The 16,545-nt window shown below is 34.5% G+C and overlaps 1 protein-coding gene across 2 annotated transcripts in view; it reads left to right on the forward strand.

The window, feature by feature from the left end:
- Positions 1–3,319: 3,319 nt before the first annotated feature.
- LOC108732433 (neuronal PAS domain-containing protein 2) overlaps positions 3,320–16,545 on the forward strand; it is a 45,829-nt gene continuing 32,603 nt past the window's right edge. The window contains exon 1 of one of the 2 annotated variants that reach the window (XM_025981062.1): positions 3,320–3,457. In XM_025981062.1, the coding sequence (XP_025836847.1) occupies positions 3,378–3,457 (80 nt within the window). In that variant the 5' untranslated portion in view covers positions 3,320–3,377. Of the gene's footprint in view, positions 3,458–3,495; positions 3,977–16,545 lie in introns of those variants that run through there. The other variant, XM_018463225.2, reaches the window with a different exon arrangement.

The raw sequence follows: 16,545 nt of genomic DNA on the forward strand, positions 1-16,545 counted from the left end.
TTAATAAAATAAAGAGTTCAGGCACCCAAAAAGAATAAGAAATAAAGAGTTTTACAGTAAATTTTTAAAATTTTAAATTTCTGGGTAATCCCTAAAGAACGACTGTATTCAAAAGTCTTCCCGATTGTTTACAAGTTGATCGAAAAATAGGGTCACTAAAAATTAGCGTCGAATTTGAACTAAGCGTGAGTACAGTTGCAGTAGTTCTGGGTGGAACAGCCCCAGGTTGTGTATGTTTCACCTCAGATACTATATTTGCGCCCCCAAAACTCCGGTATACTCATCCAAAATTCCAGGGTTCATGTCATTTTCGACCCAAAATGGGATATTTGGCGAGTTACAAATTTAAAAACCACTGATCGTACGAATTGCAAGTTTTTGTTGCAGTTCTGATCGGAACCATCCCCGAGTTTGATACAGGTGTAACTATTTTTCCAATACACAACTGTGGGGTCATTGTTTGACCCAAAATGGGACATATTATTAGGCGAGTTACAAATCTAAAAATTAACATTATAATTCTGTTTTTCTATAGTAAAATGATGTGGCATGAAGTTGTAGCACCTCTAAAGTTAATTTTTAAGATTTTATTGTCAGAAATGCAGAACTACCGTCGCACCGCCCATGAAAATTCAAAATTTATGAATTAGCGGCATGAAATGTAGGTGAACTGACGATGTCCTGATTCGGGTCTAATAAATTCTTATAATAAATTAGCAACATACATCATAAACTAAAAGGTTAAACATACATCTAGTAATCGATCTCATAAAAAATTAAAGTACCTACAAAACGTCCGCTTCCTTCCGAATATTCACTGGCAAACCTCTACGGCTTTAACTGAACGCCTTACACGCGACATTTCTACAATTTACCTGATGAATAGATAATGTGCTTGAAATCTAATAGCAATTAGTCGAGGGAAACATTAGAATTGACCGTGAATCTACTCTGTTTGATTTTGAGACATTAAAAACTAAGTAATAAGAGATAATTTGATAAATTTCTCGTGAAAGTCAATATCGCAGAAGCCGTATATTTTTTTAAAAATTTGCAAGCATTGGAAAACCCGTAGAGAATTCCGTAATAGGAGTTGAATCAGGCAAATTAGATCAGGGTCTAATCAGGCACAGCCTACTAGGGCAAAGTCCGGTATGCTACACCAGAACCGTAAAGGTTAAACTAGAAAATTTCGTAATAGGATTTAAATCAGGCAAATTCTAGGGCAAAGTCAGGCATACCACATCAAAACCAGATAGGTTAAAATAGAGAATTCCGTAATAGGATTTGAATCAGGCAAAGTAGATTAGGATCTAATCACTAGGGCAAACTCAGGCATACCGCATCAGGACCAGATAGGTTAAAATAGAGAATTCCGTAATGGGATTCGAATCAGGACCAAATCAGGCACAGTCTAATAGGACACAGTCAGGCATACCACATCAGGATCAGATAGGTTAAAATAGAGAATTAAGTAATATGATTTAAATCAGTTAAATTAGATCAGGATCTCATCAGGCACAGCCTACTAGGGCAAAGTCTGGCATACCACGTCAGAACCATATAGTTTAAAATAGAGAATTCCGTAATAGGATTTGAATCGGGCAAATTAGATCGGGATCTAATCAGGCACGCGACTAGTAGGGCAAAGTCAGTCATACCACATCAGGACTATATAGGTTAAAATAGAGAACTCCGTAATAGGATTTGAATCAGGCAAATTAGATCAGGATCTAATCAGGCACAGACTACTAAGGCAAAGTCAGGCAGACGACATCAGGGCCAGATAGATAAAAATAGAGAATTCCGTCATAGGATTTGAATCAGGCAAATTGGATTAGGATCTAATCAGGCACAGCCTATTAGGGCAAGGTCAGGCGTACCACATCAAGGCCAGATAGGTTAAAATAGAGAATTTCTTAATACGGCTTGAATGAGGCAATTCAAATGAGGACCTTATCAGGGACAGCCTAGTAGGTATTTCTATGTTAGTACCGGATCAGAACCAAATTCCAATGCCCTAATAAGATGCGCCCTAGTAAAACCCTATCCGGCGCGGATCGTGTTAGGGATTTCCCTAAGAAATTTCTGCTCAGGTTTACATAAGCTTACATATTTATTAAACTGTCGCGGCGCTGCGGATACGACACCAAGGAAACTGTTATCAACCGCAAACGTCTGCTCATCTTTCGGCAGCTTGCGCTGCATGTTGTTGTTTGCTATCGGCATAGTTTCTTTCATGGTGTAGTATATGGTATAGGTACCTTGAAAGCCATAGTTTACCAGCTTAAATATTATTTTCTGACAGAATATGAATTACCCGAAAACAACTGCATTTTCGGATGCAATCTACTAGTGAATTAAATTTCTAGTCATACCGTTACAGTATGATTGATATACGTCAAGATTTGGTTACAGCGTCTGACAAACTTTTGGCGTAATAACCTCGTGTCGTTATTAAAAGAATTTACAAGACAAGTTGTCGTTATAAGCGATATTGTTATAACCAGGTTCCACTGAGTATATATATTTTTATTATTGTTTTTACACGGCAAAGAACGATATATTTACCATTACTAATCCCTTGTCGACAAGAAGCGGGTTTTTACCCGCTGTACTGAAAATGATAAAGACAAATTTTGATAAATTTGAGAAAACAGTTACAAGTTTCAAGGGCTCGTCTTTTCCCCAGATTCCATTAAAATTTCAGTAAGTTATCGATCGAAACCGGTGTTAATATTTAAAAATTCAGTTCAGTATCAAAAGTAAGGTGGTAAGGTAATCGCAATTTTTGCGACAAAATTAACTGTACAGTTTGACCAAGTTAATAAGGATTAATGGTTGATTACATGAAATGTTTGTTTTTTAAAATTTATTGTAAATATCACATCAAAAAAAGTAATGGTCGATTGTGATGCTTGTCTTGTTCCTTGTCCTAATGAAATATAGTTCTCTCGAAATTTTTACCTAAGATTTAAAATATAACATCTCAAAATTGGTAGGTTACATTGTATCCTCTAAACTGTAATTGAAAAAATTTTAAAAAGTCCATGGCCCACGCGACCGAGTTACTGCTGGGTCGTCGCCGCGCCGTTGCGATGTGGTTACCGGTTCCCAGTATTCGCCTAGGCCGGTGTTGTTACCTAGGCGCCTGTAAGTTGCTGTAGGTCAGCCTGTAATAGTGAGTGATGAAGGAACAGCTATCGACTGCTCTGCAACTCGCGCTCGCTGGCCTACGGCCTTTCCAACGTGAACCATTATTGCGTTCTGCATACATATACCTACATATTTATGTACCTTCGCCGAACGACAACAACAGGTGTCAATTTACTCACTGATTTATTTTTCTAGACGTTGCTGCTGCTACATCATCCGTCATGGATAGCGGTGACTGCGAAACGGAAGAGGATTCGCCACTAGAGGCATGCGTGTCACCCGAAGGTTCTCTGTTGCCAAGGTAAGTGGCATCTTTTATACACCGACAACTGTTTTGTTCGAGCTGTTTCGAGCCGGGCCGCGGTTTGCTAGCTTACTTGCTTTGCTCATTGCTAGATTCCCTGCTACCGCGCAGTTAAAAATCAGCCTTCGCCGATTTCGCATGCGATTTCTGTTCACGCCGCTGTTGTTGACGTTGCTACAATCGTTTTTGTCATCATACTTTATATCGCCAATCCGGTCGGCCGGCGTCGACCTTGTGTTTTGCCATTACCATTTTTACTGTTTCAGTAATACGCTCGTTCGTTTTAATCGTTGTTTTTCGAGTCTGAACTTACTGTCATTGTACTAAACATTTACGCGATGTGTTAGTGTAATTTTCTCCTGTGCGATTTAATTGCACCCGGTGGTTGATTTGAACGAAAACAATGTCCACATACATCATGCCTAGGAAGCAGTGGTACATGCCGCCGCCACCCCCAACCTGTGGATATTCCTATGACATGACTCCCACTCCTTCTACTTCTGCGTCCACGTCCAGGTTAGACATGTGTTTTGTGAATATTTTAAAAATTACACCTAGCTACTCTTTTCTTTCATGATCGTCCAACATATCTATAGGTACATATAATAATGCTCACCTATGAACGTGCCTACATGGCAATTTACCGATTGATCTTTGTTCAAGGATATTGTTATAGCGGCCAATTGGTTTTGCGCTTGTTTCGTAGGTAGCTACACCATGCCAAAACACAATGTCGGTATTAAAATCGACTTGTTGTTCTTCGCGTTTCGCAGAGAGTTTGCGTTCTACGATTAATTGCACTGGTAGTGAGTGCACCGTGCTCGAAGTAGATGAAATGCACCGGCAAAGGTCGCCTGGGCAACTCGGTGATCACGTGTACAAACAGGAGAGCTGGGATACTTACTATATGTAACTTGTTGCTGCATTTTGATTAAAGTGCATATATGTATATATTTAAAAATACTTATTGCGCAATAACGCGAATCGCTAAATGTACAGTGCCAAGCAAAAAATATAAACGATTACTAAATTCTAGAGAACATTTATTTTCAAAAAATTATGTAAATACCTATCGAATTTATGAAAAGGTTAGAAATGAGGAGGCATTAGAAAGAGTAGGAGAACAGAGGTCACGGGATGTTATAGAAGTTGGTATGAATAGGGCGAAATAGGTTGGTAGGTCATCTAGATATCTATTAGAGGCAGAAACAGGAGTTAAGAGGGGCAGAGGTAGACCTAGAGTAGATTACTGTTTGTAAATTCAGGTGTAGGTTACTCTAGTTTCAAAATAAGAAGTAACGAAGGTGTCTTATTCAACCCATTTTCGGGCTGTAATCGACGGCATACGCACGAACATATTGTCCCTAATTTCAGAAAATGCCTGTTGGTATTCTCTTATATTTTTTAAAAACGAATTTAGTTCTTCAATTTGGTCGATGATTTATTAAAACTGCCTATGGCGTGCTGATGAGATCCACGTCTGTTGTTACGATAAATCACTAACCATGAACATAATCCGTTAGGTTAGTTTACATGCCTTAAACTTACCTACATAAGTAGCGTCGTCAACTTATTAGAATGTTGTAAACTGATATTATTTTTTATATGCATAGGCGAAAAATAGGTCAGACATGTCCTTTGGTGGTGGTGACGGAATTGAAAGTTTCATTAAAATAATATCAAATGATGTATTTTGAGTAAATATTTATTTATAAAAACAGGATAAATTTTTATATCTTCTGTTCAGTCTGAAAAATTAAATCTTTAAAAAATAGATATCGAAACCATGTTGATAATATAGCAATAAATTATAAATAGTCTTGCAAAAACAACAGGGTCAAGGTTAGAACAAAAAAAAAGCCAAAATCCAAAAAATGTGAAAAAATTAACTATCTAATGCATTTCTCCTACTGTTCCTTATCAAATAGAAAATTTTATTAGTTGAATAATAATCGTATTATTTCATGCCACTACCTCAATTATTTCAAAAATTGAACGTTGAAAGTGATTTAAAAAGTTTGCCCCTTGTTGCTTATTTTGCAGCATTTGATAACCTACTGATAAACTTTTGAGTTAGTATCTCTATAAACACAGCTCTCTATGTTTTATATTTACACCTATTAATATGCCTGATTGTCTGCACATAGCTGTTTTTAAAGTTAATATCGTCAAATATTTAATAAGTACAATTTGAAACGGCGCAAATAGTAAATACGTATTTTCTACCAAAAAAATGAGTATAATAATATAGGACTGCATACGAGGTACTCAAAATTTCCGACTTCTAAATGACCCCATATTTTTTAACACATTCTATAACTTCAGAAGAAGCCAACCTTGTCAACTGTAACTCAACATTAATGCGATGAAAGAAGGTATTTTTGGACTACACTTTTTGCATATTTTATTCTCAAGTAACATTAAGTGTGTAGAAAAGTATCGAGTCGTTTGGACGTTCAACAGCGTTTTCAAAACTTCACTCTGTGCCTGACCTTCAAATTGTATACATATTTAACGATTTTTGATAGTGTTTTTGCACTTAACTTATCTATCAATGAGCTCATCGATCACTTATTTTTAATTTTAAGTTTTTAATTGTTTAAGTAACCTAACTTAACCTTTAAAAACCTTTACCACCCTGCATGATAATACTCCCCGAATACTTTCGGTACTTAACCTAACCTTTGAAGTTCTTTAGCAATATGTCTCATATCAAGCTAGCATAGCCATATCACAAACTCGCAGAACGATTCAATGAGAAATTAGTGTTTTTTTAGTGTTAATTTAATGCTTTAATTAAAATTTTACATAATGATTAGTGATAGTTCTGAGTGAAAATTTCTTAGTAATCAAATTTGTTTCCAAAAGTATAATTTAGTACTTTTAAGTGCTTTAGAAGAAGTGCATGCATAATTAAATCCGATCTGTTGTATAATTATGATTTCTTCCCTCGAGTAGCGAAAAATGCTTAAAATAAAACTTCTAAGTTTGAAAAATATTGCTAGTATAGTAAGATTTCTTGCCACTGGAAACAAAATTATCATTATATTCACTGTAACTCTTTGGTTGTCACTAAATTGTTTTTTTAAATAAATTTTGATTGCAGCACTAAATTATAGCATAGTTACTTTTGAAAGCAAATTCGTTCACTAAGAAATGGGGGCGTAGGAGTGCTGCCTTAGCCTTCATTTAAAAACACTTCTAATTTCATGTAAGGAATGGGGCACTAAAATTTTAATTAGTGCACTACAAAAGCACCAAATTATAACATACTTACCTTTGGAAGTAAATTCTTTCACTAAGAAACGTTGGCATGGGTGTGCTACCTTATTCTTCATTGAAAACCATCTCCTATATTCATATAAGGAATGGAGCACTAGAATTTTAATTAGAACACCAAAAAAGCACTAAATTAAAGCGTAGAGACTTTTGGAAACAAATTCGTTCACTAAGAAATGGTGGCGTGGGAGTGTTGCCTTAGCCCTCATTTAAAACCACTTCTAATTTCATATAAGGAATGGGGCACTAAAATTTTAATTAGTGCACTAAAAAAGCACCAAATTGTAGCATACTTACTTTTGGAAGTAAATTCTTTCACTAAGAAACGTTGGCGTGCGTGTACTACTTTATTCCTCATTGAAAACCATCTCCTATATTCATATAAGGAATGGAGCACTAGAATTTTAATTAGATCGCCAAGAAAAGCACTAAATTATAGCGTAGTTACTTTTGGAAGCAAATTCGTTCACTAAGAAATGGTGGCGTGGGAGTGTTGCCTTAGCCCTCATTTAAAACCACTTCTAATATCATATAAGGAATGGAGCACTAAAATTTTAATTAGTGCACTACAAAAGCACCAAATTATAGCATACTTACTTTTGGAAGTAAATTCTTTCACTAAGAAATGGTGGCGTGGGAGTGTTGCCTTAGCCCTCATTTAAAACCACTTCTAATTTCATATAAGGAATGGAGCACTAAAATTTTAATCAGTGCACTACAAAAGCACCAAATTATAGCATACTTTTGGAAGTAAATTCTTTCACTAAGAAACGTTGGCGTGCGTGTACTACCTTATTCCTCATTGAAAACCTATATTCATATAAGGAATGGAGCACTAGAATTTTAATTAGATCACCAAAAAAGCACTAAATTATAGCGTACTTTTGGAAGTAAATTCTTTCACTAAGAAACGTTGGCGTGCGTGTACTACCTTATTCCTCATTGAAAACCTATATTCATATAAGGAATGGAGCACTAGAATTTTAATTAGATCACCAAAAAAGCACTAAATTATAGCGTAGAGACTTTTGGAAACAAATTAACTTAGCACTATAAAACCACTTAAATTCTCATGAGAATCGTTTTGCGAGTTAGTTAGGAAGATATCTGTACAATACTGTTACCAAACTTCTTTTATTTCAATTGTTTTAACATTACAAACTTCTGAGTGTCACAATAAGACGTTATTTCTTAAAATTTTCTATAGATGTTTCGTGTATTTGTATGTTTGTTAGGGAATACTGTAAAAACTAATTAACAAATTCTGATAAGAGTCTTAAAGTTTACATTACAATTTAGATTACCTATTATCCCCGTCGAATATTCTCTGGGGACATGAAATTCAATTATTGGAAGTAACGAAATAAAAAGCAAGTGAGTAAATGGATCTGGAAATACATAAGCTAATGTAGGAAATTTGTGAGACGGTCGTGGCGTTTTAAATAACAAAATATAAAAGTTCACTTAAGCAGCGACAACGTTACTGTCTGTCACAACTACAGCTACCTAATCTGTTTTAATGTTATTAAAAACAGTACATGTCAATAATTGCCACTGTGACCTCTGATTTCGTGTTAACAACTAAAAAAGACTTACTTAATTCAAAAAAATAATAAATTGCATTACGTATTTCTTTATTTATTATTTTTGTTTATTGCACCTAACTCGGAATTTTTGTTCAGATACAAAATAACTTGGAGATAGCCTTAAATAAAATGGAAGCGGTATTGACAAAACAATATTGTATGAAAATAGTAGCGCAGGATCGGGTCGCCTTCAATAAAAAGATGCTTCTATGCTCGGGAACGGTTAATTTACCAATTCGAAAAAGATTATAAAAGGTGTATGTTTGGAGCAAGGCGCTGTACGGGTGCGAAATATGGACAGTGAGAACGGCGGAAAAGAAAAGGTTAGAAGCATTCGAAATATGGACAAATCATGAGGACATCACGGATAGAGAAGGTCAGAAATGAAGAGGTATTAGAAAGAATAGGAGAAAATGCTTCATGAGTAGTACAGACAAAGTGAAAAGAGATAACCGAATAAGTAATCGGTGCAGCGATTAGAAGCTGCTTAGGTACGCAAAAAATCAGGGTCGGCTTTATTACTGCCTAGTCAGTATTATATTTTTGAACAAGCGTCTTTGCTATCCCAAATTCTTTAGAATGTAGAAATTTCGTTTTAAAGTGCGATACTGGCAACTCGCTCAAATTTTGCTTGCTTGTATTTCTTTCTGTTATACATTAATGGATGTAATGTTATTTCTTTTTCTTTCTTGGTGTCCGCTACAATTCCTACTTGACATCTCTTTTCTGCGTTTATACTTCATTTACTTTCTCTAGCGATAAGCCCCTTCCAATGTCTTGGATGCGCGCTGGCAAAATCGTAGGTAGGCAGAAAAAAGCTCATTATACTCTCGACTCTTGTTCATTAAACATACTTTTTCATACAGTACCTACCAAAAGTATTGTTCAATCATGAATAGTAGTTCGAATCGAAAACAAGNCTGTAAATGGTTATTTTGAGGAGCTTGACGAATCAGTCTATAGAGATGGCATTAATAGACTGGAACACCGCTATGAGAAATGTATCAGCCTTGGAGGAGATTATGTTGAGAAATAAAAAAAAAAAAATTTTAAAAACCTTGTTTTTCTTGGTCAGGCCGGAAACTTATCAATCCACCCTCGTACATAAGCTAATGTAGGAAATTTGTGAGACGGTCGTGGCGTTTTAAATAACAAAATATAAAAGTTCACTTAAGCAGCGACAACGTTACTGTCTGTCACAACTACAGCTACCTAATCTGTTTTAATGTTATTAAAAACAGTACATGTCAATAATTGCCACTGTGACCTCTGATTTCGTGTTAACAACTAAAAAAGACTTACTTAATTCAAAAAAATAATAAATTGCATTACGTATTTCTTTATTTATTATTTTTGTTTATTGCACCTAACTCGGAATTTTTGTTCAGATACAAAATAACTTGGAGATAGCCTTAAATAAAATGGAAGCGGTATTGACAAAACAATATTGTATGAAAATAGTAGCGCAGGATCGGGTCGCCTTCAATAAAAAGATGCTTCTATGCTCGGGAACGGTTAATTTACCAATTCGAAAAAGATTATAAAAGGTGTATGTTTGGAGCAAGGCGCTGTACGGGTGCGAAATATGGACAGTGAGAACGGCGGAAAAGAAAAGGTTAGAAGCATTCGAAATATGGACAAATCATGAGGACATCACGGATAGAGAAGGTCAGAAATGAAGAGGTATTAGAAAGAATAGGAGAAAATGCTTCATGAGTAGTACAGACAAAGTGAAAAGAGATAACCGAATAAGTAATCGGTGCAGCGATTAGAAGCTGCTTAGGTACGCAAAAAATCAGGGTCGGCTTTATTACTGCCTAGTCAGTATTATATTTTTGAACAAGCGTCTTTGCTATCCCAAATTCTTTAGAATGTAGAAATTTCGTTTTAAAGTGCGATACTGGCAACTCGCTCAAATTTTGCTTGCTTGTATTTCTTTCTGTTATACATTAATGGATGTAATGTTATTTCTTTTTCTTTCTTGGTGTCCGCTACAATTCCTACTTGACATCTCTTTTCTGCGTTTATACTTCATTTACTTTCTCTAGCGATAAGCCCCTTCCAATGTCTTGGATGCGCGCTGGCAAAATCGTAGGTAGGCAGAAAAAAGCTCATTATACTCTCGACTCTTGTTCATTAAACATACTTTTTCATACAGTACCTACCAAAAGTATTGTTCAATCATGAATAGTAGTTCGAATTGAAAACAATCGTTAAAGCTTTGAATATGTCTTCAAATATAAATAAACATCTCGTTGATATTTTCAGTAGTAATTGGTACCAATAACAGCACATTTGAGCAATGCAATTGTAGTGGATAAAAAGGTCAATTATTCCGTGCAGTACTGTACCGATTATACGCTCCTCACCGGTTTGGCCGAGAGTTGTCTCCTTTCTTTTCTGGCCTAGTGCTGTTCTCTTCTACTTTGCGCCGGTCAAACTGAAGGTCACATCGCTACAGAAACCAAACGAAGTATACAAATGATGGACGACTGCTATCCCAAATCATTTTTAAACAGTAATGGAATAAAATTAGCTTTCCAATTAAAACCAATACCATACGAAAAACAGAATACGTGCCCTTTGTCGTTGAATAAATTGATCTACACATCATCTCAATTGTCTTTTCTCATTTTAGGCTGGTTAATAATCCGAAAGAGTTCTACTTTAAATGACTACAAATGTCGATCATGGAAAAATGTACAATGTGCTCCGATGTATTATTTATCGAAGTGTAATACGCAAAATGTCATTGCAGGCAATTATTTATACATAGTTGCATAAACTGCGGAACATATCTGCATAGTACTATGTGTATGTTGGCACAATGTGACCGCTGAATGCAATGTTTAAAATGCAGCGCGATTCTCTTGGCCTTCATTACTAATTTAAATATATGTAAAACCCACTGTATCTGCTATACCGTAATGTTTTTGTCGTTGATGGCTTTTGTTTCCGCTAAGTATTGTTTTGAAATAATATTTACAAGTAGAATTACGTACATACGAATCAATCGGCCTAACAAAAAAAATGGCAAAAATTTTATTTGCTTTTCAACATAAGCAATCTCCTTTGAGATCGATACACTTTTTGTTGGCCCATGTTTTATCCATACTTATAAATCGACGCAAAGCTTGGCCTGTTGCTGCAAAACATGACTACACACTCGATTGAAACATCCTCATGACTTTGTTTTTGTTCAATTGTGAATAAATGTAGCACCCATCTAGCATGCAGCTTTCTCATTCCTAAACATTCCGTCAATATGCGATGTACAACACTTTTTGAAATTCCTGTCTTACTGTTAACTCACGCACTTTTAGTCGACGGTCACCCAGTACCTTATGGATTTTTTTTACACTTCTGGAATAGTCACCTTATTTGACCGACCACTGTAAGGTTCATCTTCATAGCTCGTACGGGTTTCGTTTAAACTCTGCGACCCAATACTTCACCATTGAAAACGATAATTAATAATTCCCTATTGATGGCTTTCAAACTATTAAACTGACTATAGCGTGCAGATGAAAACCAATGAGTTCGAAATCAGGACTTACATTCGGTTGTTACTGTTTTTAATTAAAACTTAATGTTTTTCTATAATATGCTTAAAACCCTGTTGAGAATATGTATGTGCGTGAGATTTTTAACCATTCATTATGTAACTGCCTGTTGTACTTCTGAATTTAGAATTTCAAACTTCTTTATAGGCGGTAAGAAGGAAATTTACTAGGGTATAAAACCTAAAAGTGTAACGTCACGCGTCACGTTACGCGCCACGTGTGACTCCTGGTGGATATGTCCAAAAAGAGTCATTTTAACATGCTTCAGAAGCTAATACATTAGTAGCAACCGATTATCCGAAAATTGCCATTTTTTAATGAAAGGTGTTGATTTTCACTATATCTACTTCTGAAACTGAACCTAATGTTCTTTATGTACAGTTTATTTTCTACGTTTTTAAGGTTTTAATTATAATTTAATTAAGCACTTTGTCAAATGTAAATTTTTTGAATTAAAATATTAAATACAATCTTTCATGATGGAAAAACAACAACTTGTAACTCATGAATAATATGAAGAAAAATGATATATTTTCGAAGAAACTGTTGTTTTTGTAGGAAAATTACATTACTGTCTCATTCCACGCTATGATCCATTATAATTTTGTTTCTATTTATCTTGTATTGGAGGTATATGTTAATTATTTTATTTAAATAGTAGGTTGCCATTTTCTTTGTAGTATCACATTTGAAATAAAATAGAAGTGAACCGGACTTCAACAACAATCTTTCAATTAATAATATTCATAATTTAACACAGACCTTTCCGCATTTCTTATTAATGTTAAGTATATTATCCACGATAATATCCAAAATAAATAGATTACTCAACATTAATTTATCGTGCTATAGCGAGAATATCTGAAAGAACTATTTCAATTAATAAATATTTTTCTCACACAACTAAACCGATACTTTACAAGACATTTGTACCTATTCACACAAACATAATGTTATACAATACATAATATCATAATAATACTGCATGTTTTACAAAATGTAATTAAACTTTAAAAAATCAATTTTTTCAATTATTGGTATGTGTCAGTTATTATCTATAATTTAATTTTAATGAAAGTCATCGTATCTAGTTTGTTTACAATGTAAGGATTAAATTGCATTGTTGCTGCTTGCAGTTCTAATTAAACGTTTATTTAATTACAAAGAAAGGAAACTACGCAGAAAACGTTCGTTTTGCAAAAAAATTTTTATACATACAGCTTATTTGCATAAATTACTATTCATGCAACTGAATTAATAGTAGTACCTACCGATTTTGTTATTACGTGACGTAGTTCCTTTTTTTTGTTATTAATTAAATCATTTAAGAACTCACGATCAGTTGTAAACAAAAATTCGTCTTTTAATTAATTCATTCAGTGGAGGCTTAATGAATCTTGTTTGTAGAGAAAATTAGATCGTCTGTCTGTGAAATTCGAACTTCATCTTCTTTATTAAAATTGCAGATTTGTAAATTTACGAAGTCTTTTTTATCTTTAAAAAAACAATTTAAAGACTAAGGCATCATGTGGAACATTATGTACTATAGTTGGGGTGTTCAAAATTGGCATAGTTCGCAATAAAACTGTCGCATTTAGTGTCTTCTTTCAACTTACTAACGAGACTAGAGCGGTTACTGACAGAACGCCTACTTTTACTCACGACAAACGTTAGAGGGAATATTTAGTAAAAAAAAGAACACTTTTTGAAAACTTTCACTTAATTTTTTTATTAAATTCTTAACAAGTTTCGACCTACAAGGCCATCTTCAGAAGAAGGATTATTCCTACGAAATATCATTATGATCAACGTTCATATAGTACAGGCCAACGCTATCAATTTTCTCAAGAAAAAGTTAGAGGGAATATCGTAAAGATAGAAAAGAGATGTCAGGTACAAATTGCAGCGGCCACTAATAAAGAAAAAGGAATAAGGTTACACCAATTAATGTATAACAGAAAGAGATGCAGTCGAGCAAAATTCGAGCATGTTGTCAGCAGCGGACTTTAAAGAAAGTTCAACATTCTCAGGAATTTAGCAAATTAAAGACGCTTGTTTAAAGATATAATTCCAACCAGACAGAGCAAAATGAATTTTAGTCGATTGTAAAAAAATATGAGAAAATATAAGGTCAAAGGCTTTCACGGCCTGTATCCATAGTAGAATGAAGATTCCGGCTATAGGGCCGTGGTCTACAGGTATGTGAACTATTTTGTCCAGACGTTTCGTCAGCTACTGCGGCTGACATCCTCAGTGGTAGTGCTGCGTTGACGTGCGACTGGGTGTCGAGTCTATGAGAAGATGTTCTTTGAATTATTCTGATCAAACCTTTCGATGGCCACAATTCCAAAAAAATTCAAATAAGTCAGGATGGAAGGAACAGTAGAGCAGTATAAAAGAGAGGATAGCGCAGGGTCGAGTTGTCAGAAATCACGTCTATGCTCGCTAATGGTTAATTTAGAAATTCGAAAATGATTGGTAAAGGTGTATTTCTGGTGTTCGACTCTGCAACGGGTGCCAGATATGGACGGTGGACGCGGCGGAAATGAAAAGATTAGCGTTCGAAATGTGGTACTGCAGGCGAATGATGAGGATACCGTGGACAGAGAAGGTTAGAAATGAAGAGGTATTAGAGAGAATAGGATAACAGAGGGTTCTATGGAAGTCGATAAGAAATAAGTGAATTTAAGAGGAGTAGAGGTAGACCTAGATAAGATTACTGTTCGCAAATAGTTAAGGATGTATGTGAGATCTTCTAATTTTAAGGAAATGCAAAGATTAGCTCATGATAGGAAGAAGTGGAGTCTTAGGAACAACGGCCTTATGGGGATGATGATGATTGTTATAAATACATAATTAAAAGGTTATTTATGTTTTTTGGTAAGAGAATTGTAATGTCAAATCAGAGCGTATGGTTTCCAGAAAGTCCAGCCCGGAAAATTAAGAAAATTAACTTTTAATCCCATGTCGAACTGAATGCTCAAAATACGAAAAAGATTTAGCTTTAAAGAGTCTGAAGGAGATCAGACTTACAGGGAACACCCTGTAATGTTGTGACATTGTCGTGGGGTTTTAGATCCAGTTTTGATTTTACCACCTGACGATGTGACGTTAAAAAAAAGATGTGGCTAAAACTAATGTAAGAAACTGTTTGATAGTTATAAGCTGGCATTTAACGTATGAAATATGGAATTAAACGAAACTACACCATAAATTTATTTTCGTATAAAATCGCCTTGCATATCATTCAGTGGGACATACCGAACACGTATCGTCACTATACATTTTTATTGTATACTGTAATTTTTTTTATCTGCAAACATTTACATGCAAATTTTCAGATAACCTCGACACGGTTATTTGCAACTTGACGTTGTTTGCAAGTGAAGCCACTGATGTACACTGCATACGTAACATTTCGAAAACATGATAGTAGGTATCGCGCTAATAAAACGCAAACTAGTTACCCTATCATCTGCACAACATTTTTCCGATAGTTGCAACATTGTACACCAATTGTATACAATGTGCTTAACCATCATTAGAGATGTACAATATGGTTTTTTAAAAATATTTAAATTAAATTAGATTTCTCTTTTGTATTTTAAATGCTATATGCAAAATACTTGTTTCAGATTTAAATACTTTTTTGTAGTACCTATTTAATTTTCTTCATTCACTTAAGTATAAAATATTTTTTAAGAAAACCTTCCAGGCATTTTCTCATTCTATAAATATTGCAGTTTTTCTAGACTAAAAGTGGTGTTTGCATTATATCACTAGCTGCGAAGATTTGAGTATGATTCATATTTTTCTGTTCGAAGAGATTGAGATATAGTTTTTCTATCTTTATGTTATGTTTCTGAAGTTTAGCAACAAATAATTCTTCTATATGCTTCCTTATTTACTTTTCTTACCCGTTTTAATTGGGAAAGTGACACTGATGCCAAAATAGTTTGTTTAGCGTGAATGTTCAGATCCAAAATAGGGTTGCAAATAATTTTATTGATGTAAAATCAATATCAACCATTTTATATCAAAATATCTACAACCCCATCTTGTTTCTGATCTTTTACACATTGTAATAAGAGAAAGAAATGGAATCAATAGTTTCTTTAGCTTTAGGTTCATCTAATAAGTGAAGCTTTTCGAATCGTTTTCTAAGAATTTTAGATTACAGGCATTTATTAGCACACCACAATATCTTGTAATTTTCAGTTTTACACAGCTGGCGTATATCAAATCGATATTGTTTTGCGGGCTGCTTTTCTAATTCATAGAAGTTCGTAGTTACTTTTTAAAGGTACGATAAGTGGTGCTTTGGCAGGTGCTAATATCAATTTAGAATTTCAAAATTCCATGGACCATGATATTGAACCCAGAAAACAATATCGATCCAACATGTTATATTATCAATTTCCATGGAGTTTAGAATTTTTTGGGCTCTCTTCAGTTAAAGAATTAGAAATCATGAAATGTCTCTTTGTCCTCTTTTTAAGCTTCTAATACCTTTAATGGTCAGTGTAACTTTCATTGATCATTTTATGTAATGTTTGATCGGTGATACTAGCAAAACTTTTAACGGCAAAAATGTATTTTGCATTTTACAAATAGAAAATACGTTTGGAAAAGTATTTTTAATAAAATACAAAATCCT

Source organism: Agrilus planipennis, unplaced genomic scaffold (genome assembly GCF_000699045.2).
Source record: "Agrilus planipennis isolate EAB-ADULT unplaced genomic scaffold, Apla_2.0 scaffold10, whole genome shotgun sequence".
In the NCBI taxonomy this organism is placed as follows: domain Eukaryota; kingdom Metazoa; phylum Arthropoda; class Insecta; order Coleoptera; family Buprestidae; genus Agrilus; species Agrilus planipennis.